Here is a 19,943-nt window from a genome sequence, read left to right as displayed (position 1 = left end):
ATACACTGTTTTCTCACGGTTGAAACCCACTTTATTGTTAAGTCATACAGTTACTATGGTTAACCATATTTGATTTGATACTTAGTTATCACAGCGCTGCATCAATATTGATTATTTGTATATTATATGTCCATTTAAAAGGTGAGGATTGGATGTTGGCAGCTGTCTCTATATCATATATTGTAAACGCAGCAGCGCAGGTGGATTTACCACTTATTTCCCTTTTTTAGATTTTAGTTTAGTTTTTGAAATGCACAGGTGATCAAATACCACCGAAAGAAAGCTCTATTTGTGGGAAAAAAAGAACATAAATTTCATTAGGGTGCAGCGTTGCATGACCACGTAATTGTCAGTTAAAATAACGCAATGCCGTATTACAAAAAAAGGCCCGGTCAGAAAGGGGGGTAAATCCTCTGGAGGGCAAGTGGTTAAATCATATTGCTGATTGCATATTGTACTTTTTTGTAACCTAAATAATGAAATTTGCACTTTAAACTTACATTTTTTACCTTTTGGAAATGCCAGTAAAATTTGAGTGTCGTGCCAGTGAATATTATTTAAGGTTGGTAACACTCGTTGGACCTTTCATCTGGAAGATTAATCAGCACCCAAATCTTAAGGATTTGGTTGTTGAGCCACATTCTATTTAGCTTGAGCTTTAGTAGCGTCCTGACTGTCAAGAAAAGCTAGGAATTGTAGTTCCTCAGCAGCCACTGGACCATACCTTATGCTTAGTTTCTGGATGAATCTTGTTTTTCCTGACAAATTAAATCATAAAGTTTCTTTTTTTTTTAGATATAAGCGGTAAGTATTAGCTTTTTTGCAAGGACAAAAAGAAAAATAGAAAGAGAGTTTGTGATGAAGGAAATGTGCTTTTTAATTGTTGTTTATTGATCCACCTCTTGGGAAACAAAAAGTGAATTTTAAAAATCCATGACTGAATGACAACAGTTCAAAGTTAAGACTAGGATGAAAATGGATTATGGATTTTTCATACAGTGCTGCCGGCCAGCTCTGTTACACAATACTTTGAATCAGGTCTTAATGCACACAGTGTATTAACTTAGTGAATGGACTGAATACCGGGCTTATTGTAAGAGCTGTTGACTTCAAGCTAAATGTACTGTGTAGACTCTTAAAAGACTGTCTGATGTAATACATGGACAAGTATCTCTTCTTTCTAGTACCATACAAAGAAACAACATGAATGAAGGTAAGGCTGCCTGTGTAGATAAGCTTAATACCTGAGACTACAGCTAAGAACACTTTGAAAGTCAGTGGTCAGAATACTTTTCTTTTCTTTTCTTGTGATGATGTGGCTATAACACGTTACATAAAGTGAACCCATCAACTGTTTAAAAGTTTTAAATGTAAAAGTACTGCATAGGAGCAGACAATATGATGTGCCTGCTAATATCTTTGCAGAGCCTCAAAAATCCTCATATCTTCCCTTCTTTCCCTTTTTAGATTCGGGTTTCCTTTTGCTACTAAGGATTTGCTTCCCTGATTTCTTGTCTAAGCCCTATCCACCTGCCTTAATCCTGTCAAAAAAGAGTGAATTATTGGCAACTGAAGTCCTAGACACAGATTAATCCAAGAATATTCCAAGAATAAGGGGAGTCAAGCCTTTAGTAATAAAAGTTAAACTAAGTCAGAAAAACAGAAGACATAAAGTAGTTTTTTTAGGTTAATTACTGTAATAGTACCTTGTGGGCAGTGACTTCATCACGCTGGGCGAAGCTTAGACGCCATTTTGGAAAGTATGCTAATAGCCTGCGACATGCCTCTATGAACTGTTTAACATGTGAGTGGAATTTTAACTTTCTTATGGAAATAAACTAGCGGTTTCTTTGTTTCCTTTTAATACATCTATTGCTAGGAGATCAGTAATGACTGGGTGAATGCTGAAGAGGATTGTGGTCTCAAGTATAGAAGAAAAGAGCAAGTGACCCTCCTTTTGCAGTGGGCTCCATGATATAAGATGAGGAGATACCCATGAGGTGTGGTGAAGGGCACGGTGGTGTTTATTCACACTGAAGGAAGTCAAATTGCTGCTCTGACAAGAATATATATATATATATATATATCAATTAAAGATTGCACAAAGATTGGTTGGTGTATGGGACTCTTACATTTGACTACATTTTTTTTTTTTTTTTTTATGCCTTGAGATCTATATATGTATTTTTTTTGCACATTCATAGTTACATAGTTAGTCTGGCCAAAAAAGACAAAAGTCCATCCAGTTCAACCATTAAAATAAAAAAAAAAGTTATAATCCTACATCCACAGTGGGCCCAGAGGAAGGCAAAAAAATCAGCAATCCAATTTGCTCCTGCAGGGGAAAAAATTCTTTCTTGATCCCCCGAGAGGAAAAATCCCATTTACATATGGATTTTTCCAAGCCTATAGACTTTACCTTTCACATAAGCTGTGTTTATTCACAAAAAGATATTGAATACTGGGGTGATCTGTTTATGATAAAAGGTTATGGTAGGAGGATATATGATATTTGATCTGTTATGTCATATTGGAAGCAATTCACCAGTATTTGATATAGTACCTTGTGGTGTTTGATCTTAGGGAAGACGTTTAGTTATTTTAAATTGTTTACATTTGGCTTTACAAATCTCCAAAGTGGAGTGTATACCAAGTGATTGTACTGTAAATTATCAATATCCAGACAATATTCAATCTTTTGTTTTAGCGAATTTCAAAACATCATAAAAGTTTTCACATTAATACCCACCTTAACAGGTTATTTTATTGTTCCTCAACAATGCAATGCAAAACTGGAAAGTGCAAAATTTGGTGCAGCTGTGCATGGTAGCCAATCAGTTTCTAACTTCAGCTTGTTTAATTAAAGTTTGACAATAAAAACTGGAAGCTGATTGGTTTCTATGCAGAACTTCACCAGATTTCGCACTGTCCAGGTTTAGTAAATCAACCCCAGTAGCTCAATCTAATCAACACAAAGAGAGGAGCAATTCTCCAGACGAGCTCCTAAACAAAGCTGGATATATGACTGAATGTTTAGACTGAGCTTTTTAAACAAATAAAAAACCTTATGCAAACTAACATGTTTGTGGAGGAGGGAGGAGAGACACTGTGTGCTTCAGCCTGTCACAGGGGAAACATAAGTGATGGACCAAAAAATCCATCCCAGCTGACCAACTTTTTTGAAGCAGATTTGATGTTGCCCATGATCATGAAGGTGCCTTTAAGGATACAAAGATTTTCCAACTAGATCAGATTGGACAAAGATTACTTTTGTGTCTGAAGGCACCTTAAGTATATTTTTTCCTTCTTCTTGCCCCTTGCTATAACACAAAATGAAAATACAGCTTGGGTGAAACGTCCACTGGTCACATGAGAAATAACTTTCATTGATTCTTACAGCATGACATAAAATCATTAGGATAGACCTCAAGAGTGACAAGCGGACGAAATGTTTGTAGCGAATATATATCGGTTAAACTGCATGTTTTTGGAACACAACAAAATTTGCACCCTTTAAGTGGAACTTCACTCTAAAGAGGAATTTGTGCTCCCCCCCTCCTCTAACACCTTTGGACACACATTATTTTTTGGGGGAGTTGGGTTTTTGACAGGTACCTGCTCCCACTTCTGCTTGGATCGCCTAGGCGCACCATCTATACATGCCTAAATATTGAATTGTGCTTTGTTTATAGGGTCATAACTGGTTAAAAGAGGTTAAGAGTTAGAGATTAGGTGAAAATTAGGGTTAACTATGAAGGTCAAGTTGCGGATTAGGCACGGGGTACATGAATGCACACATTTTAATTTACATTTGTTTTGAACATTAAAAGGCCCATGACTAGTATAATTGGGTTTGTATGCACAGTTATAGTTTGTATAATTTCCACAATTCACCTGCTATATTGAGTGATTGTCTTTATACAGCTTAATGTCCACAATGCCCAGAAACAGCTTAAGCAGTAATTCCACTTTTGTTGAGGAAAAACAATACTCTCTGGGTGACTAATGTACATTGCAGGGATTTTTACAAACTTTTTAGCAGATTCCTACCTTTTGTTGCCCTGAAGAAATAGCTGTTTGTTTCACTGTGTCCTTTGGATACTGATTATGAATGGGAGAGCCTGGTGCATTACAATCATCTGGAGCACTCTCAGTATTCTAATGAGGAAAGCTGCAGGGATTGCATCTGTTTAAAATTCTTAAACCCTTGGGAATATCTCACCAAAACCTACTGTTGTAGGGGGTGCCTAAAATCTGATTTGTATCTTAGTGCAAACTTCTGGGAATATCAGTGAGTCAATCACACAAGCAGGAATTTACATTTTTGGAGGCATTCTGTACACCAGTAGCGTATAGAATGCCCCCGGCTTGCCATATTGCATTGAATTTTACAGAAAATTACAGCAGCTGCAGATTGAAAAGGAAAAGTCATTTTATTAACTTTGAATTACAATACGGCTTGTGTAGCAATGTTATATGCTAGATTACATTTTTTATTTGCTATATTTTTCCAATGAAATTGGAGTTACCCTTTAATATCATGATCAAGTGTACAACTGGCAGAAGGCTGGAGCTGTTGTTTGTATTATATAAGAGCTGCATTTCCTTGAGAGAATTGAAGTGACAGGTGAAATCTGTTGTTGTGGGCATTCCATATCCTTTTTCTTCAATCATCCCCAAAGGTATTAATGTAACTTTAGTATGCATATAAAAATAAATGCACATGAATAATTCATTTATGGGATCTTAAGCAATAGTTCATACCTGTAGCTTCTGCGTCCTGACATCCCCTCTCATTACAGCGCTCTCGGAGCAGCATCACCTCCCTTTCCAGAGCCTCAATCCTGCTGAGGAGATGCTGCACAGCATGAGGGGCCGTGTAGCACTGACACAACCTCTGTGGAACTCGGATACTGTGTGTAAAGGTTATCTGGCTCCCAGCATCTGGCGCGTTCTCAGTTTGTTGAGACACCCAGCTTGCATCTTCTGGAGACTCGGGTTCCAATGTGCATGGAAATCCCAGGGGGACATTAAAATTGTAGATGTGATTAAAAACCAAAGGTTGGTGCTTGCTACCAGGTCCTGGATCTGTCTGGTTCCCTTCTTCTCTGGTCTGAATGTGCATCCCTGGAGTCTGGCCAGTAGTCATTTCAGCATTGCAATTTGAGTGTCTGAATATACAAAGCAGGACGATGAGGTGCACGCCAACTTGCAGAGGACCCAAAGCACTACTCGCTCCCTCACTCCCCATCCTCTCTTCACGATGGAGGTAGTGGTGCCACACCCTGAGCCAAGCGGTCTGTTGAGAAGATAATAAAAGTATGCATTAAAATATATTAGGTTAAAGGAAAGAGCATGATATATTTACTAGTGTAGTATATTTATTGTATTATTTAGTACAGGTACTTATATAGTGCCGTCAATTTTTGCAGTGCTTAACATATACATTGCACATTCACATCAGTCCCTAACCCTCAAGGAATGTACAATCTAAAGTCCCTAACTCACATTCATACATACACATACTAGGGACAATTTAGACGGGATCCAATTAACCTACCAACATGTCTTTGGAGAGTAGGAGGAAACGGGAATACCCGGAGGAAAACCACACAGGTACAGGGAGAACATGAAAACTCGAGGCAGGTGGTGCCATGGTTGGGATTCAAACCAATGACCCTAGTAATGCCAGGCGGAAGTGCTAACCATTTAGCCCCTGTATAGTATAGGTAAGAAAGATAATATAAAGAAGACTTAAACAAGGTTTTTAGAAAACAGTTAACCTCTTAGAGATGGGCCTTTCATTAAATTATATATCTCAGCTTAAAATGTGCAAAAAGAGGACTAAAGTCTCGGGCCATATTTGTGATTATCATGAATACCTATAAGGCTTCATTAACACCCATCATAGGACCTGATCTAACAACCAGTTCATCATGGTAGTGTTGGTGAGAAGTAAGGATGAGATGTCAATAGCCCCACCACTCTTTGGAAGCTAATGAGCCCTAAGGCTGAAAATCATGGAGCATCATAATTCTATGAATACGTTAAAAGAGTTTAATTGTTCCCAGGAAAATCAAATCTCTTTAAATGTATTCTTTGCTGTACTGGAAATTAGAATTAGCCCTGGGTATGAAGCACACATGACCAAATTCTGCAAGGAAACAACTGGGGCAAGTAAAGGATAGCTACAGGTTGTAGATGACTTTACAATGTTTTATAATAGGATTGACATAGGATAAACAGTCCACAGTTCACAGATATTGTCAAACACCAGTTCCTCTGATAGTGCCAGGGTTGACATCCCAAGCCAAAATGTATATTTTTGGTCACCTAACTTGACATGTGCTTTTTAGTTTTATTTTCAATTTAACAGTGCAAATATATAATCAAATCTGGGATCAAAACATGCATTTACCATCTTCATACTATGTCAGGCATGGTAGCCTTCTCATGCGTAGACCTATAATATACATTAAAAGTACCTGGCAAATTCCTAATTCAGATCTGCTCAACTGGGTCGTGCTGATGAGGTGAAGTGGACAGGAAGTTCCTTTTTTTAATCATCCACATTTAACTGGTTGATAAATTCAATGAGATCTCCTTTATATGAAAAAGATTTTTTTGACTGTGTTAGGTTATGCTATATAGCTAGATTAGTTGCAAAGAGGAGTTCCTATTTACAGTTTGCTTCTCTACATAGTGCATTGTTACCTCTCTGTGCAGTTAATGCTCTTTAATAACTTTATAGGCTTTCATATCATAATAAATTTATGTTTTATCTAAACACCGAATTCTGAGTTTCAGATAAGAAAAGAATAAGAGAAAATTGTATTATTATAATTGTGCAGGATAGCTTCATTCTGGACTTTACCATATGCAATTATTTCAGAGATTAGGACATGGCGCCAGAGATCAGACATCAAACCTTTCAGGTTCCATCTTTTTTTGAGCCAGATAAGAGTTTTAGTCTTGGGTAAGTGCTGGAAACGTACTGCAGTTGATGTTTCCCTGTTACTGTTGCAGGCAACCATTTGTACCCTCTCTGTGGGCCAATAAAAGTCAATACAAGTCTAGTTAAAGATGAATATGTAGGATTTGGACTATTATTTTCAAATATATTGCTGTACATGTCAGATCTGATAAAACCAGATCATGAAATCTTCAGCAATCCTGTCCCAGACACACTACAACTTACAGACTGACAGCAAAGAGAGCAACAAACAAGGAATTAATGCTAACAAATAGTATATGAAATTCTTTAGGGTACACGCCAGTCACCGTTGAAAATTAAAGGAACCCCGTCTGGAGCTCCTACAGAAAATGCTAGTTGTCTGGGTTCAATTTCCTATGAGTAACTGACCTGAAACAAACGTACTGCTAGTGAAAGTCAGAACTTGGATCTGCATTCTTTTGATTCAGAAACAGAAAGTTTATTGCTTTGCCAGAATACATTTTACTGTACCAAGGACTCTACGTAGCACCTCATGTAGGTATTCCATGATCTCTGGAGTATTTGAATTTACTATTAGCCAGCAGACACTGAAGCTACAGAAAGATGGGTGCTTTGCTGCAGACTTCAAACAGAACAGGAATGGCCTACATGAACAACATCGAAAGTAGGACTCCAGGCTATTAGCTGATCATGCAGTTGAATTATATATAGCCTCTGGTTCACAGTGCTGCTTTATCTGGCAGCAAGGACTAGGCTACTATCACTGCTCTTGTCCTACACTTCCTCTCCTCCTCTCAAGCTGCTAAGAACTGTATGTAGCCACAAGAAGAGGAGAGCATTAGTGCTCTGCAGGACTGTATGCAGCCACAGGAAGAGGAGAGCACTGGTCATCTGCAGGACTGTATGCAGCCACAAGAAGAGGAGAGCACCGGTTATCTGCAGGACTATATGCAGTTACAGGAAGAGGAGGGCACTGGTCATCTGCAGGACTATATGCAGCCACAGGAAGAGGAGGGCATTAGTCCTCTGCAAGACTGTATGCAGCCACAAGAAGAGGAGAGCACCGGTTATCTGCAGGACTATATGCAGCCACAAGAAGAGGAGAGCACCGGTTATCTGCAGGACTATATGCAGCCACAAGAAGAGGAGAGCACCGGTTATCTGCAGGACTATATGCAGCCACAAGAAGAGGAGAGCACCGGTTATCTGCAGGACTATATGCAGCCACAAGAAGAGGAGAGCACTGGTCATCTGCAGGACTATATGCAGCCACAAGAAGAGGAGAGCACCGGTTATCTGCAGGACTATATGCAGCCACAGGAAGAGGAGAGCACTGGTCATCTGCACGACTATATGCAGCCACAAGAAGAGGAGGGCACTGGTCATCTGCACGACTATATGCAGCCACAAGAAGAGGATGGCACTGGTCATCTGCAGGACTATATGCAGCCACAAGAAGAGGAGAGCACCGGTTATCTGCAGGACTATATGCAGCCACAGGAAGAGGAGGGCACTGGTCATCTGCAGGACTATATGCAGCCACAAGAAGAGGAGGGCAATGGTCATCTGCAGGACTATATGCAGCCACAAGAAGAGGAGGGCAATGGTCATCTGCAGGACTATATGCAGCCACAAGAAGAGGAGGGCACTGGTCATCTGCAGGACTATATGCAGTTACAGGAAGAGGAGGGCACTGGTCATCTGCAGGACTATATGCAGCCACAGGAAGAGGAGGGCATTAGTCCTCTGCAGGACTGTATGCAGCCACAAGAAGAGGAGAGCACTGGTCATCTGCAGGACTATATGCAGCCACAAGAAGAGGAGAGCACCGGTTATCTGCAGGACTATATGCAGCCACAAGAAGAGGAGAGCACCGGTTATCTGCAGGACTATATGCAGCCACAAGAAGAGGAGAGCACCGGTTATCTGCAGGACTATATGCAGCCACAAGAAGAGGAGAGCACCGGTTATCTGCAGGACTATATGCAGCCACAAGAAGAGGAGAGCACTGGTCATCTGCAGGACTATATGCAGCCACAAGAAGAGGAGAGCACCGGTTATCTGCAGGACTATATGCAGCCACAGGAAGAGGAGGGCACTGGTCATCTGCAGGACTATATGCAGCCACAAGAAGAGGAGGGCAATGGTCATCTGCAGGACTATATGCAGCCACAAGAAGAGGAGAGCACCGGTTATCTGCAGGACTATATGCAGCCACAAGAAGAGGAGAGCACTGGTCATCTGCAGGACTGTATGCAGCCACAGGAAGAGGAGAGCACCGGTTTTCTGCAGGACTATATGCAGCCACAGAAAGAGGAGGGCACTGGTCATCTGCAGGACTATATGCAGCCACAGAAAGAGGAGGGCACTGGTCATCTGCAGGACTATATGCAGCCACAAGAAGAGGAGGGCAATGGTCATCTGCAGGACTATATGCAGCCACAAGAAGAGGAGGACAATGGTCATCTGCAGGACTATATGCAGCCACAAGAAGAGGAGGGCACTGGTCATCTGCAGGACTATATGCAGCCACAGGAAGAGGAGAGCACTGGTCATATGCAGGACTATATGCAGCCACAGGAAGAGGAGAGCATTAGTCCTCTGCAAGACTGTATGCAGCCACAGGAAGAGGAGAGCACTGGTCATCTGCAGGATTATATGCAGCCACAGGAAGAGGAGAGCATTAGTCCTCTGCAGGACTGTATGCAGCCACAGGAAGAGGAGAGCACTGGTTATCTGCAGGACTATATGGAGCCACAGAGGAAGGAGAAAACTGTCTATCTGCAGGACTGTATACAGCCACAGGGAGAGAAGAGCACTGGCTATCTTCAGGATTGTAAGCAGTCACAGGGAGAGGAGACCAATGCCCATCTGCAGGACTATATGCAGCCACAGGGATATCTAGTGGACAGCCCTATAGAGCTGCTGTGGATTGCAGGATGGACTGGGCCTTCTGGGAGCAACTATGACTTGTGGGTGATACAGTCTCCAGACAGACTGAGTCTGTATTACTGATTGGCAATGGAACTACACATACCAGCATGACTGGGACTCTGTGGAGAGGAAAAGGAAGATCTGTTCTCAGACTCCAGACAGATGTGGTGAGGATACTGTGGGAGACAGACTGTGCTGTAAGCTGTTAGCAGAACCTGTCGCCATTGCATCAGGAGAAATGATTGTTGGGGAGAACGCCCCTGCTAATGACTTAGTTGAACTACTGAAGAAGAACAGAGGGAGACAAGCTGTCACCCCAGGAGTTGGTGAGAGGCTGCTGGCTAAACCTACTGCACCCCATTAAACAGGAACAGTATTGTTTGCCTGGGATACACCTATACCCAGGTTAACTGTCTTATCTTGAGCACTTCAACACCAGGGCTGGGCCCCAACATGCTGGCAAGCAGGGAAAGAGTTTAATACAGACTGACAGACAGTTACTCTAACATTGTCCATTAGGCAGACAAATTTCACAATACAGCAGGGAAAGACTTTAATACAGACTGACAAACTGTTACTGTAACATTGTCCTTTAGGCAGACAAATTTCACTATACTGAAGTCAGTCAAGTACAAAATGAATTCTAATTGGTTGATATGGGTTGCTGAATTTACAAATGATCCCCTAACCGATGAATAATGTTGCATATGACATACTGTAGTTGTCCCAGGTAATGAAGGGGTTAACGTATCCTTTTAGGCATTAATCTCCTTTGTGCCACTCTTCACAGCCTTTCACTTAAGCAGAACAGACACCTAGATTTTTGAAATGCCAGTCACCTTTTCCAAACAACTGAAATGAATGCTGCCAGGCTGCTCTTTGTGACCCATCTGCACTTCGCTGCCATCCTCTGTCATGTGTGAAAAGTAATGCAGGCCGCTTCTTTCTTGGAGGCATAAGACTTGCTGGGGTGACTCCAAATGACATTTTCAGCATGGTGAATCGAATGGGATGGGGGTGGATAATCGTAATAAAACGAGAACCTCACTTGCGAAAATAACTTTGACGTAATTACCTTTACAGTGTGCACTGTGGTCATGGTACATTATGATATATGGTGTGTGTTATAGCTCTTGTCAGGGCTGCATTGTAGACCGCATGTTCATTACTTGTAAAATGTAATTTAACCTAGTATAAAGCTCATAGAATTGATGCTCCTGTTTATGGGACAGTAAGACATCATTAGAAGACTACTAATACAAAAAAAAAAGAAACCTTAAAGCCCAGCTCCACACTGCTTTCAGATGTACCCATGTCCCAAACATATATGTTATCACTGCAAACCTCAATCCAGATATCAGATCTCACTGTATGTTATCTCTGCAAATTTCAATCCAGTCAGCTACAAAATTTATCTGCCTTTGCATCTCAAGTTGCTAAATTCTTTCCATGTTTTGTTACTCAGACCTCTAGTCTTGAATAGATTCTCTTGTCCTTCAACGCTAGTCGCTCCTTCAACCAACCCATCTCAAGAATACTAAGTTTATCAAATCCTGGACCCTGAGATTTGTTTTGGAAAGTCTTGGTATCCGACTGACTGGAAGGGCTTTCACCCAAAGAAAGATTCCGGGGTCCTTGCTTCTGAAAAAAAGAATCCATCTTCAATTTCCATTAAAATGAGGACCTTGATCAGTGGGGAAGCCCCATAAAAGAAATGGTAATGTCACATTCACCTCATCCCCAATCCAGCACCAGGTTATCTCTTTGGCACATGGCCACAGGCACAGGATTCCGCCTGGAGGGCTAGCACCACAAGCCAAACAGCTCTCAGGCCCTACCTTAAAGGGCTAGGAAAAGTCTTGCTTGCAGTTTGAGTACAGCATGGCTACACCTGAAACTGAGCCCCATGCTTCCAGTGTCTGTGATCCCCGTGCACTCCAGAAACTTCTGCATTCCTGTGTTGTTAGTGACCCCAGCATTCCTATGCTTCACATGCATCTGCACTCCTGTGTCTCCAGTAACCTCAGTGACCCCCTGTGGGCCTCTGTGCCTCCCCTAGACTACTGTGCATCCTATTTTACCCAGAGACCCAGAGTATCCTGTGTTATGCATTGACCGATGAGCACCTTACAGTATCTTGTGACTCATTGTGAATCATTGTGCACTGAGTGCCTCCATGACACTTGTGTCTTCATTAATCTCAGCTAGGCTCCTGTATTTCCTGGGATGTCCCTCTCCTTATGGATACAGACCCCAGTCCATGACAACTACAATTTGAAAGGTTTGAGGGTGTGGGGTGCAGGTTAGTGTTTGACATTCGCAGGAAGTATAGAATCTTGCAGATTAGAATACCGTGGGTTTCCGGGTATCGCCGGATGCACTTGAAAAAGTCAGAATATATGGTGATTTTTTTTTAAGTGTGCATAGAGGTCAAGCTAAACATAATAGAGTGAATAATAACAAACACAAATTTAAGTGCCCATACCTGCAAAAGTATAGGATATTTGTCACAGGGCATTGAGCTGTCTCTTGCAGTGCGGATCACTTTTCTTCCTTCCTCTGGAGGTATATGGGTTGTGTCAAAACCCATAACAGGATTCATTCATTTCACTGGATAAATGGAAGTGTCATTTCAGAATATTGGACGTAGGTACAAGCGGTGATATCAATGGTCAGATACTGCACAGGGATACTGTATGTCATGTGCATGTCAGCAGCAACCCTTGCATCTGACTGCTTTTAACCAATAGATATATTTAACCAATGAGAGCATGGAACCTGTTATGGATGCCTCACTGCCCATGCAGCTACAGGACTGAGCAGTGAACTACCCTTGCAAGATGAAGCTCTCCACTTGTTTGAAAAAGCCTGAAGGATTTGCTAGATTGAAAATCATCTTTACTTTCTTATAGGTGGATAAAACCTAAGAAATCAACTCAAAAAAACCTTTAAAAATTGAAGGAACTGTTAGAATGAAGCATACCAACTTTATAAGCCTCAAATAGAGGAGACATAAATTATTTAGAGCTGTATCTGCAAACACTGTTTAATTAATTTGTACAATTTATCAAAGTCACCCATCCATCTATGTCTCCATGCTTTATTTTGTAGAGAAATCACATCCCTAGCATTTCTAGCCATCTTGTGTATAGGCAAATTATTCATGTTGTATTTACTTCCTGGAATCCATCTGCCTTTAGCTCAGAAATGAAGACAGGAGAGTGTACTTAGCTGAGAAAATTCATCTTCCCCTTCTCCATATGAAAGAAAAAAATGTCCATGAAAGCTACTTGATTGCACCACATTATTTTGGCTTAGGCCAGAATCAAAACAAAATAATATAAAAAAAAGGTTAAAACAAGTAAATATAATATACCTTCCTATCTTTTTACTAGGGCTAGTAGTGTAAGGACTAAACACAGTTCATGTTGATTGACAGAGTTTAGTCCTGCTTTAATAAGGAAAAGAGTAATGCATCCAGTTCAGTAACTCAACGCGACCAATCATTTTAACTGATCTGATCATATACACTATAATCTGATTGGTGACTAGGGGCTACTGCACTTTGATTTTAATTTTGCTCCTTCCCCTGACTTACAGAAAAAACTGGTGGAAACAAAATTTTAAGAAATGTATGTACAGTACTTGACTGCATGTATTATTATGAGGAATGCAGTTACAAAGCCTTTCGCCCAGTAATTCTGTTTCTGATAATATGACAAGATTACAAGAAAATGTGTACATCAAAAATGGACAGGAAATTAAACCTCGACTTATGATCTTGGGTGAAAGTCTTGGAAGTCAGAACAGTCTAAGATGAGATGTAAGTAACTCCGTAGTTCACATCTGAAAATTACCTTTGAGATACTTTGCTATAAAAATATGTTGTTTGCCGAGCAATCTGTTCATCTTGAAGATAATGCAGAAAATGACTACTTTGTGCAAGCATAATATTATTACCTAATATGCATAGTCAGAAAGAGAAAATCTGTATCCAGTATTCCTACAGGTGCACATCCATGGTCAGTATTTTACCACAGTTTGAAGACTGGGTGGAGATGATTTACTAAAGGGAAAGGGCTGTTCGCTTTACAAGGAAAGTTGCATTTTGCAAGGGAATTTGCCCCAACTCCTGAGGGGAAAATTATCTTGGTAGCAACAACTTCCCTTGCAAATTGAACAGTCTATTATCGTTACTAAGGCCCTGTTCATATATCACGTAATGGGAACATGTTTCACACATTTTTGCATGTCCCATAGAGCCAGCCCATTCGCTTTAATGGATTGACCTATGTGTGCTTTTGTTACCCAAAAAGAAGCTCTTGAGTTTTATGAAGGCACGGTTTGCAGTCTATAATTTCTTTCTCTCTCAGGTTCATCCTGATCTTCCACAATATATGACCAAATGGGCCTCTGACCTTGCTATTCAATTATCAGACAAGAAATGGGAGAAATCTTTTGCCTTGACTCATCGTTTGTCTCTGGCTAGCAAAGCCTAAGAGACCAGTTTTAAATTGCTCCCCTGGTGGTATAGGTGCCCAATTGTTCTCCACCGGATCTACCCCTCAGCTTCAGATAGATGCTGGCACTGCCAAATGGGTGTTGCACGTTTGGTGGGAATGTCTCCTCATTCATGTCTTTTGGGACCTGGTTCTCCACATTTATGCTGCCATCACGGACCCAAAAGTCCCCAACATGCCGCAGGTTGTTCTACTTTCAGTCCTTCCAGGCTCCTACAAGTGTATAAAAAAAGTATTCTACGGCACTGTTTGACTGCGGCCAGACTGATCATTCCCCGTTATTGGCATTTGACCCGTATTCCGTATCTGGTTGAGTGGGTGGAGGAGATGGACCCTATTGAATGCATGGAGTTTCTTCTGGCACAGGAACTAGGCACCCAGGAATGTTGCCATTGTACGTGGCTCTCCTTGAACATGTACAGGGAATCTTCTGAGCTTTAGGACCTATTATTGGGTTGAAAGCTGACAAGCCTCTGCAGTCTGATTGGTGGTTTCACCCTGTGCCTAAGGGCGCCCTCCTTGGGCTATTTTTTTTCTTTTCTTGTCTAACCTCTCCTCCCCTTTTTTTCTTTCCTTACCTTTACCTCCCCCATCCCCCCATTTTTTTCTTTTTCCCTTTCCATGGCTGGGCATTGGTCAGTGTGGTACTTTTCAATTGGTTAATGAGATAGCTGGGGATGTAGATATGGAGTTTTGCTATCACATGTGGCCTATTTATCTTTTACTTAGGGTCATGATAGCACAGACTGTACTCTGACACGGATCACTGTAATTTGGTTTATGCTCCTGTACATCAGACCATCTGCCTTTGGTACCATCCTTACCGGCCACCTGGAAATGTTCCTGTTTTGGAATATTGCTTTATTTCTCTTAGTGTTGTTTATTTTATGCATAATCCACCATTTTGTGTTTGTTTTCAGTGCTATTGTTTTTCTTTTATTTTGTCTTTACCCTAGATTGTTGGGGCTTGTTTCTGTGTTTTGACACTTTGTATGCTAAACTTCTCATTTTTCTCAATAAAATTAGATTGAACATAAAAGTCAGATGAACCATAGTAAAATACATTTTTTATTTCTTCGTGCATCTACAGATTATAACTGTGTTCCTTGTTTTATACTTTTTATTATGGCATGTAGAAAGCCTTAGGTAGTTTCTGGCTTTGCCTGTGTTTCAGGAACAGTTTCGGTTTTTTCAAGTTTGTGCATTAGATTTTTTTTCCCTGGAAATGTTCCTCATCTTCAATACAGTTATATCAAATAATTCATCTTTGGCTGCCAGATACAACTCTGTGGGGGTTATTTACTAAAACTGCAGAGTGCAAAATATGGCACAGCTCTGCATAGAAGCCAGTTAGCTTCCAGGTTTTAATGTCAAAGCTTAAGGGCTTATTCACACCATGGTGCAGAGACATCAATTTTTCTGCATGCATTCAGCAAGGGCACAACAAAATCAATTGTTCTCTATGTGCCCTGTTCACACCACAACATTAGTATCATAGTATGCAGATTTGTTATGCACAGGAATCTGCAATGTGTATAAAACTCATTGAAGCACACATGAAAACTGATGTAAACTGATGTCTCTGCAAGTGAAATCTGCGTGTCAGCTTCCATCGGTTTTTCTGCACATATGGTGTGAACGAGGCCTAAATGAACAAGCTGAAATTACAAGTTGATTGGCTACCATGCACAGCTGCACCGGATTCTGAGCGCACCAGTTTTAGTAAGTCTAAACCTTTGTACAGTATTCCTCATTAAAGAACAGCCAATTACAATCCCAGAAGGTATTTCTGTTTTCTAACATAAAATTGTTTTTGTGCTAGATGTGTTGCTCCATTCTATATTATTGTGCATGATACATTGGTTATAGATTGTGATTCTCAAGTTCAATTGTTATTTCTGAATGCAATCATAAGCTATTTTCTTGCAATGTTCTATGTGAATGGTTTGCTTTGATTATGTCAGACCTTGGAAATCATTGCATGTAAATTGTATGTGTACCCACTATCATCTTCCAGAAGATTGTCTGATATTTCAAATAGAGGACTAGGTTTGTGCAAGGACACAAACAGTGAGTAATTGGCAGGCATCCAATAGTTTAATTTAATTCATACATATAGGGAAAAGTTTAGACAGCTGTAGACATTAGAGAGAGTTTGGACATGCTGAGAGAGACTACCCTCAAGCTAGCCTTACATGGATCAAAATACGACCAGTTTAGCAGAATTGCAATCCATGTATGAGCACTATGGTCATACAGAAGTCAGTCTACCAATTGACTTTTGCTCAACCAGCCTGTCGGAAAAATTCCACTCGATCAGTGCTGCAGGCTATAGCTTTCAGTGCTGATCAGTGTATTCTGATGGATGAGAAATTTCCCCACTGTCAGAATACAAAGACACAGAGGGGAGCAAAAAACAAAACTGACTCATCTATGTCTAGCTTAAGAAACATGTCTAGCCCATCAACAAACATGAATATTAAGCCAATTATTTTGTATTAATGTCTATGAAGACGCAAAATGGAGAAGTCAAGCCAGTTTCAGTTTACCTTGATAGAAAAACTCCTGAGAAGCATCAGGTGACTGTGTCAGCGGGTACAAGGTACAAGTTGCAGGCTGTCATATCATATTTACAGAGAAAAAAATAACATAAGAGGCCTTTGTATTTTTTTCTCTCTAAACAGCACAACCCAGGGGCGGACTGACCATTTGGAAACTCGGGCACTGCCCGAGGGCCCGGGGTCAGTAAAGGGCCCCATGAGATGCCCCTGGTACCTTTTTCATAGGCTTTTTTGAGTTTGGGCAAGGACACAGGGGCCCCATGATCCCCTATTGCCTGGGGGCCCCATGAGTTGTCAGTCCACCCCTGGCACAACCCCATTGCAGGGTATACAGCAATGTTGGCTATTTGGCTTGATGGTATCCTGCTGCTTTAGCTTTGGTTCTGCCTGAGACCCTGACCCCAAAAACAGGTAGTAATTTTGATTTTACTCCAACCTTACTGGCTGCCTATTGGACCCAGGCCTGTGTCTCACAGTATTTGTTATCTGCTCTGTAACCAGGAGCAGGCAGGCAAATAGCATAGAAGAATCACAGAAGATCAGCAATGGTACAATGATAGCCTACAAGCTTTTTTTAAAATGCACTGTATTTGGGTGTCAGTGAACAACTACCCTAGTAACATTTTCTTTTTACATTGGCTTGTGGGTCATTATTCCATGAATACATCTACCAGCTATGGTGTTGAGGTTAGGTTTGGCATACTTTCCAACTTACTGAGATGGGTAAGAGGAAAAGCATTTAGTACAAATATACATATCCCTTTCTCGCCACCACTTCCATGTCCTTTAAAAAGGTTCTAAATGCTGGGAAGTGGGCCTTATGATCATGTGACTGCTGTGATTGGCAATCACAGTGGTCACATTATCAAAAAGCTCCCGATCGCAAGTAGGCATTGGGAGCTTTCCAGTACCTGTTGGTAGCTGTACTGGGATGATGCAGGGTGCGTGCTCTCAGCACAGTATTGTTTACATTTGGGACACATATATGTGGCCTCTCACTGTTAAAGCCCACTCATTGAGAGGCTGCATATATGGTAGGTGGGAACAGGTTAAACAAAAGAGACACATTTCCTGTCATATGGACCATGAAGAATTCATGAGCAAAGGATATGATATTGTGAGTTTTAGATGCCTACAGCAGTCAATTTTAGCAAAAAAAAGAAAAAAAAAACTACATTGAGTGAATACACTAGTGTTTTTTCTCTTTATACTAGCACTTGAAAATAAACAGTGATTTAGATGTCCGGCATAAAACTTAGAGCATCATAAACTTTTGTAATGTCCCAAATTTTGCACATGATCTGGTGAAAGAATTTATTTTGTAAAAAAGAAAGCAGTGCTGATTGATGTCATACTTTTGTTTTTATTTATTTCAGGCATTTATATAGAGCTGACAATTTATGCAGCACTTTACATACTGTATATTCACTTCAGTCCCTGTCCTCAAGGAGCTAGCAATCTAGGGCTCCCCAATGGTTGGAAGTAAGGAAGTCCTCTCTTCTCCTGTCTTGGAGGGTACTGATGACAGATGCCAGTTCAAAAGGTTAGTGGGAGTGATGGATCACTGATGGTGAAGTTTCTGGCTTTCAATAGTCTGGAACTATGGGTGATCCACCTATTTCAACTACATTGATCCAGGTCCAGGGATGAAGGTGTGCTTTGATTGGGAAGGAGCTTTAGAGACCAATTTTACTGGCTTAAAGACCCAGGACTTACAGAACTGGGACTAACTTTGTCCTGGAAGCCGTGGCTTAAGAGCCATGAAATAAAAATGCCTTGTGGAAGAAGGAGTAGAAGTAAAGGAAGCATCCAAACTCTGAGTTGAGTGCTTACCCTTCTGGTAAAAGAGAACTCTTACCCCCAAGTCAGTATCACAGCTTGCAGACTCTAAACCCCTGGACAGATGCCTTATTCCAGTTTTAAGGCTCTGGCAGACTCAAATTCAGTCCAACAACTAGGGTCAGTTTAACTACCTGTGTGCCTTTGAAGCATGGGAGGAAAATCTCACAAGCACAGGGAGAGCATATAAACTCCATGAAGATAGTGTCCTGTCTGGAATTCAAACCAATGACTTCCAAGCTACAAGAGAGCAGTGTTAACCACTTGTTCGATACCAAAATTGCTTGATTTCCAGTTTGACTTTGATCCAAATTTACACTCTCTGGCACAAAGTCGCATCAAAGTAGTGCGCTGCGACTTTAAGTTGCAAGGATCTGAATTGGTGCCATTAAAAACAATGGAATGCAGCCTGCCATGCGACTTTATGTGTCCAAAGCATGACAAGTCGCTCAAGTGTGAATGGAGCCAAAACTGTATTTTTCTAGGTAACCTGTCAGTTTCAACCTGACTGCAACTTCTTTTTAAATATAGAGTACCAAAAGGTTTGAAAACATACCCAAGTTATTGATGGAAAGAATTTCATCTACCAATTTAAATATTCCTATAATTCCTCTAGCTCTATTCACATAACAGAATCTAGAAGTCTGGATGTACCAAGAATTTGAAATGCTAGATTTGTGACATGTGGCCAAGGCTCTGCAAAGTAATCTCAGCTTCAATACCATGGATTTCAAATACCATGGAAATAGGTAGCGGATATACCGCATGCCGATTTTTATGAACTTTCCTTCACCTCACAGGGCCTTTTGAACTCTTTTCTATGCAACATACATACGGCTTCTTCCATAAGACAGGAATTAAATGCAGTTTACAGCTTCCATCTCCCTATGGGCCTGTCGAACAGTTGTAGAACCAGAAGGTCTACTGGAAAAATATGACTTATTAAACATGGCCCTAAGTGCTCTTACAATCCGTCTGTTATCTAAAGTGGGAAGAACAGGATTGTTTACTCTCAGAGCGGCATGTTGTTCCCCTAGTCCCGGAGTTACATGTGTAACGCTCGCAGCTAACCAGTTACAGCCCATACAGCTGTGTGCTCAGCAACCCGTGAACCAACAGAACAGCTGTGCAGCT

The 19,943-nt window shown here is 40.9% G+C and overlaps 1 protein-coding gene across 2 annotated transcripts in view; it reads right to left on the bottom strand.

The window, feature by feature from the left end:
- The window catches only part of TNR (tenascin R), a 667,948-nt gene that overhangs the window by 281,325 nt on the left and 366,680 nt on the right, over window positions 1-19,943 (bottom strand). For both annotated transcript variants that reach the window (XM_089676333.1, XM_089676334.1), the window contains exon 3: window positions 4,765-5,299. In XM_089676333.1, coding sequence (XP_089532459.1) covers window positions 4,765-5,251 — 487 coding nt within the window. In that variant the 5' untranslated portion in view covers window positions 5,252-5,299. The remainder of the gene's footprint in view (window positions 1-4,764; window positions 5,300-19,943) is intronic.

This window comes from Staurois parvus, unplaced genomic scaffold, assembly GCF_062004578.1.
Source record: "Staurois parvus isolate SC_StPar_1 unplaced genomic scaffold, SC_StPar_1.0 ptg000166l, whole genome shotgun sequence".
Taxonomy (NCBI): Eukaryota; Metazoa; Chordata; class Amphibia; order Anura; family Ranidae; genus Staurois; species Staurois parvus.
This window is presented reverse-complemented; position numbering and strand designations above follow the sequence as displayed.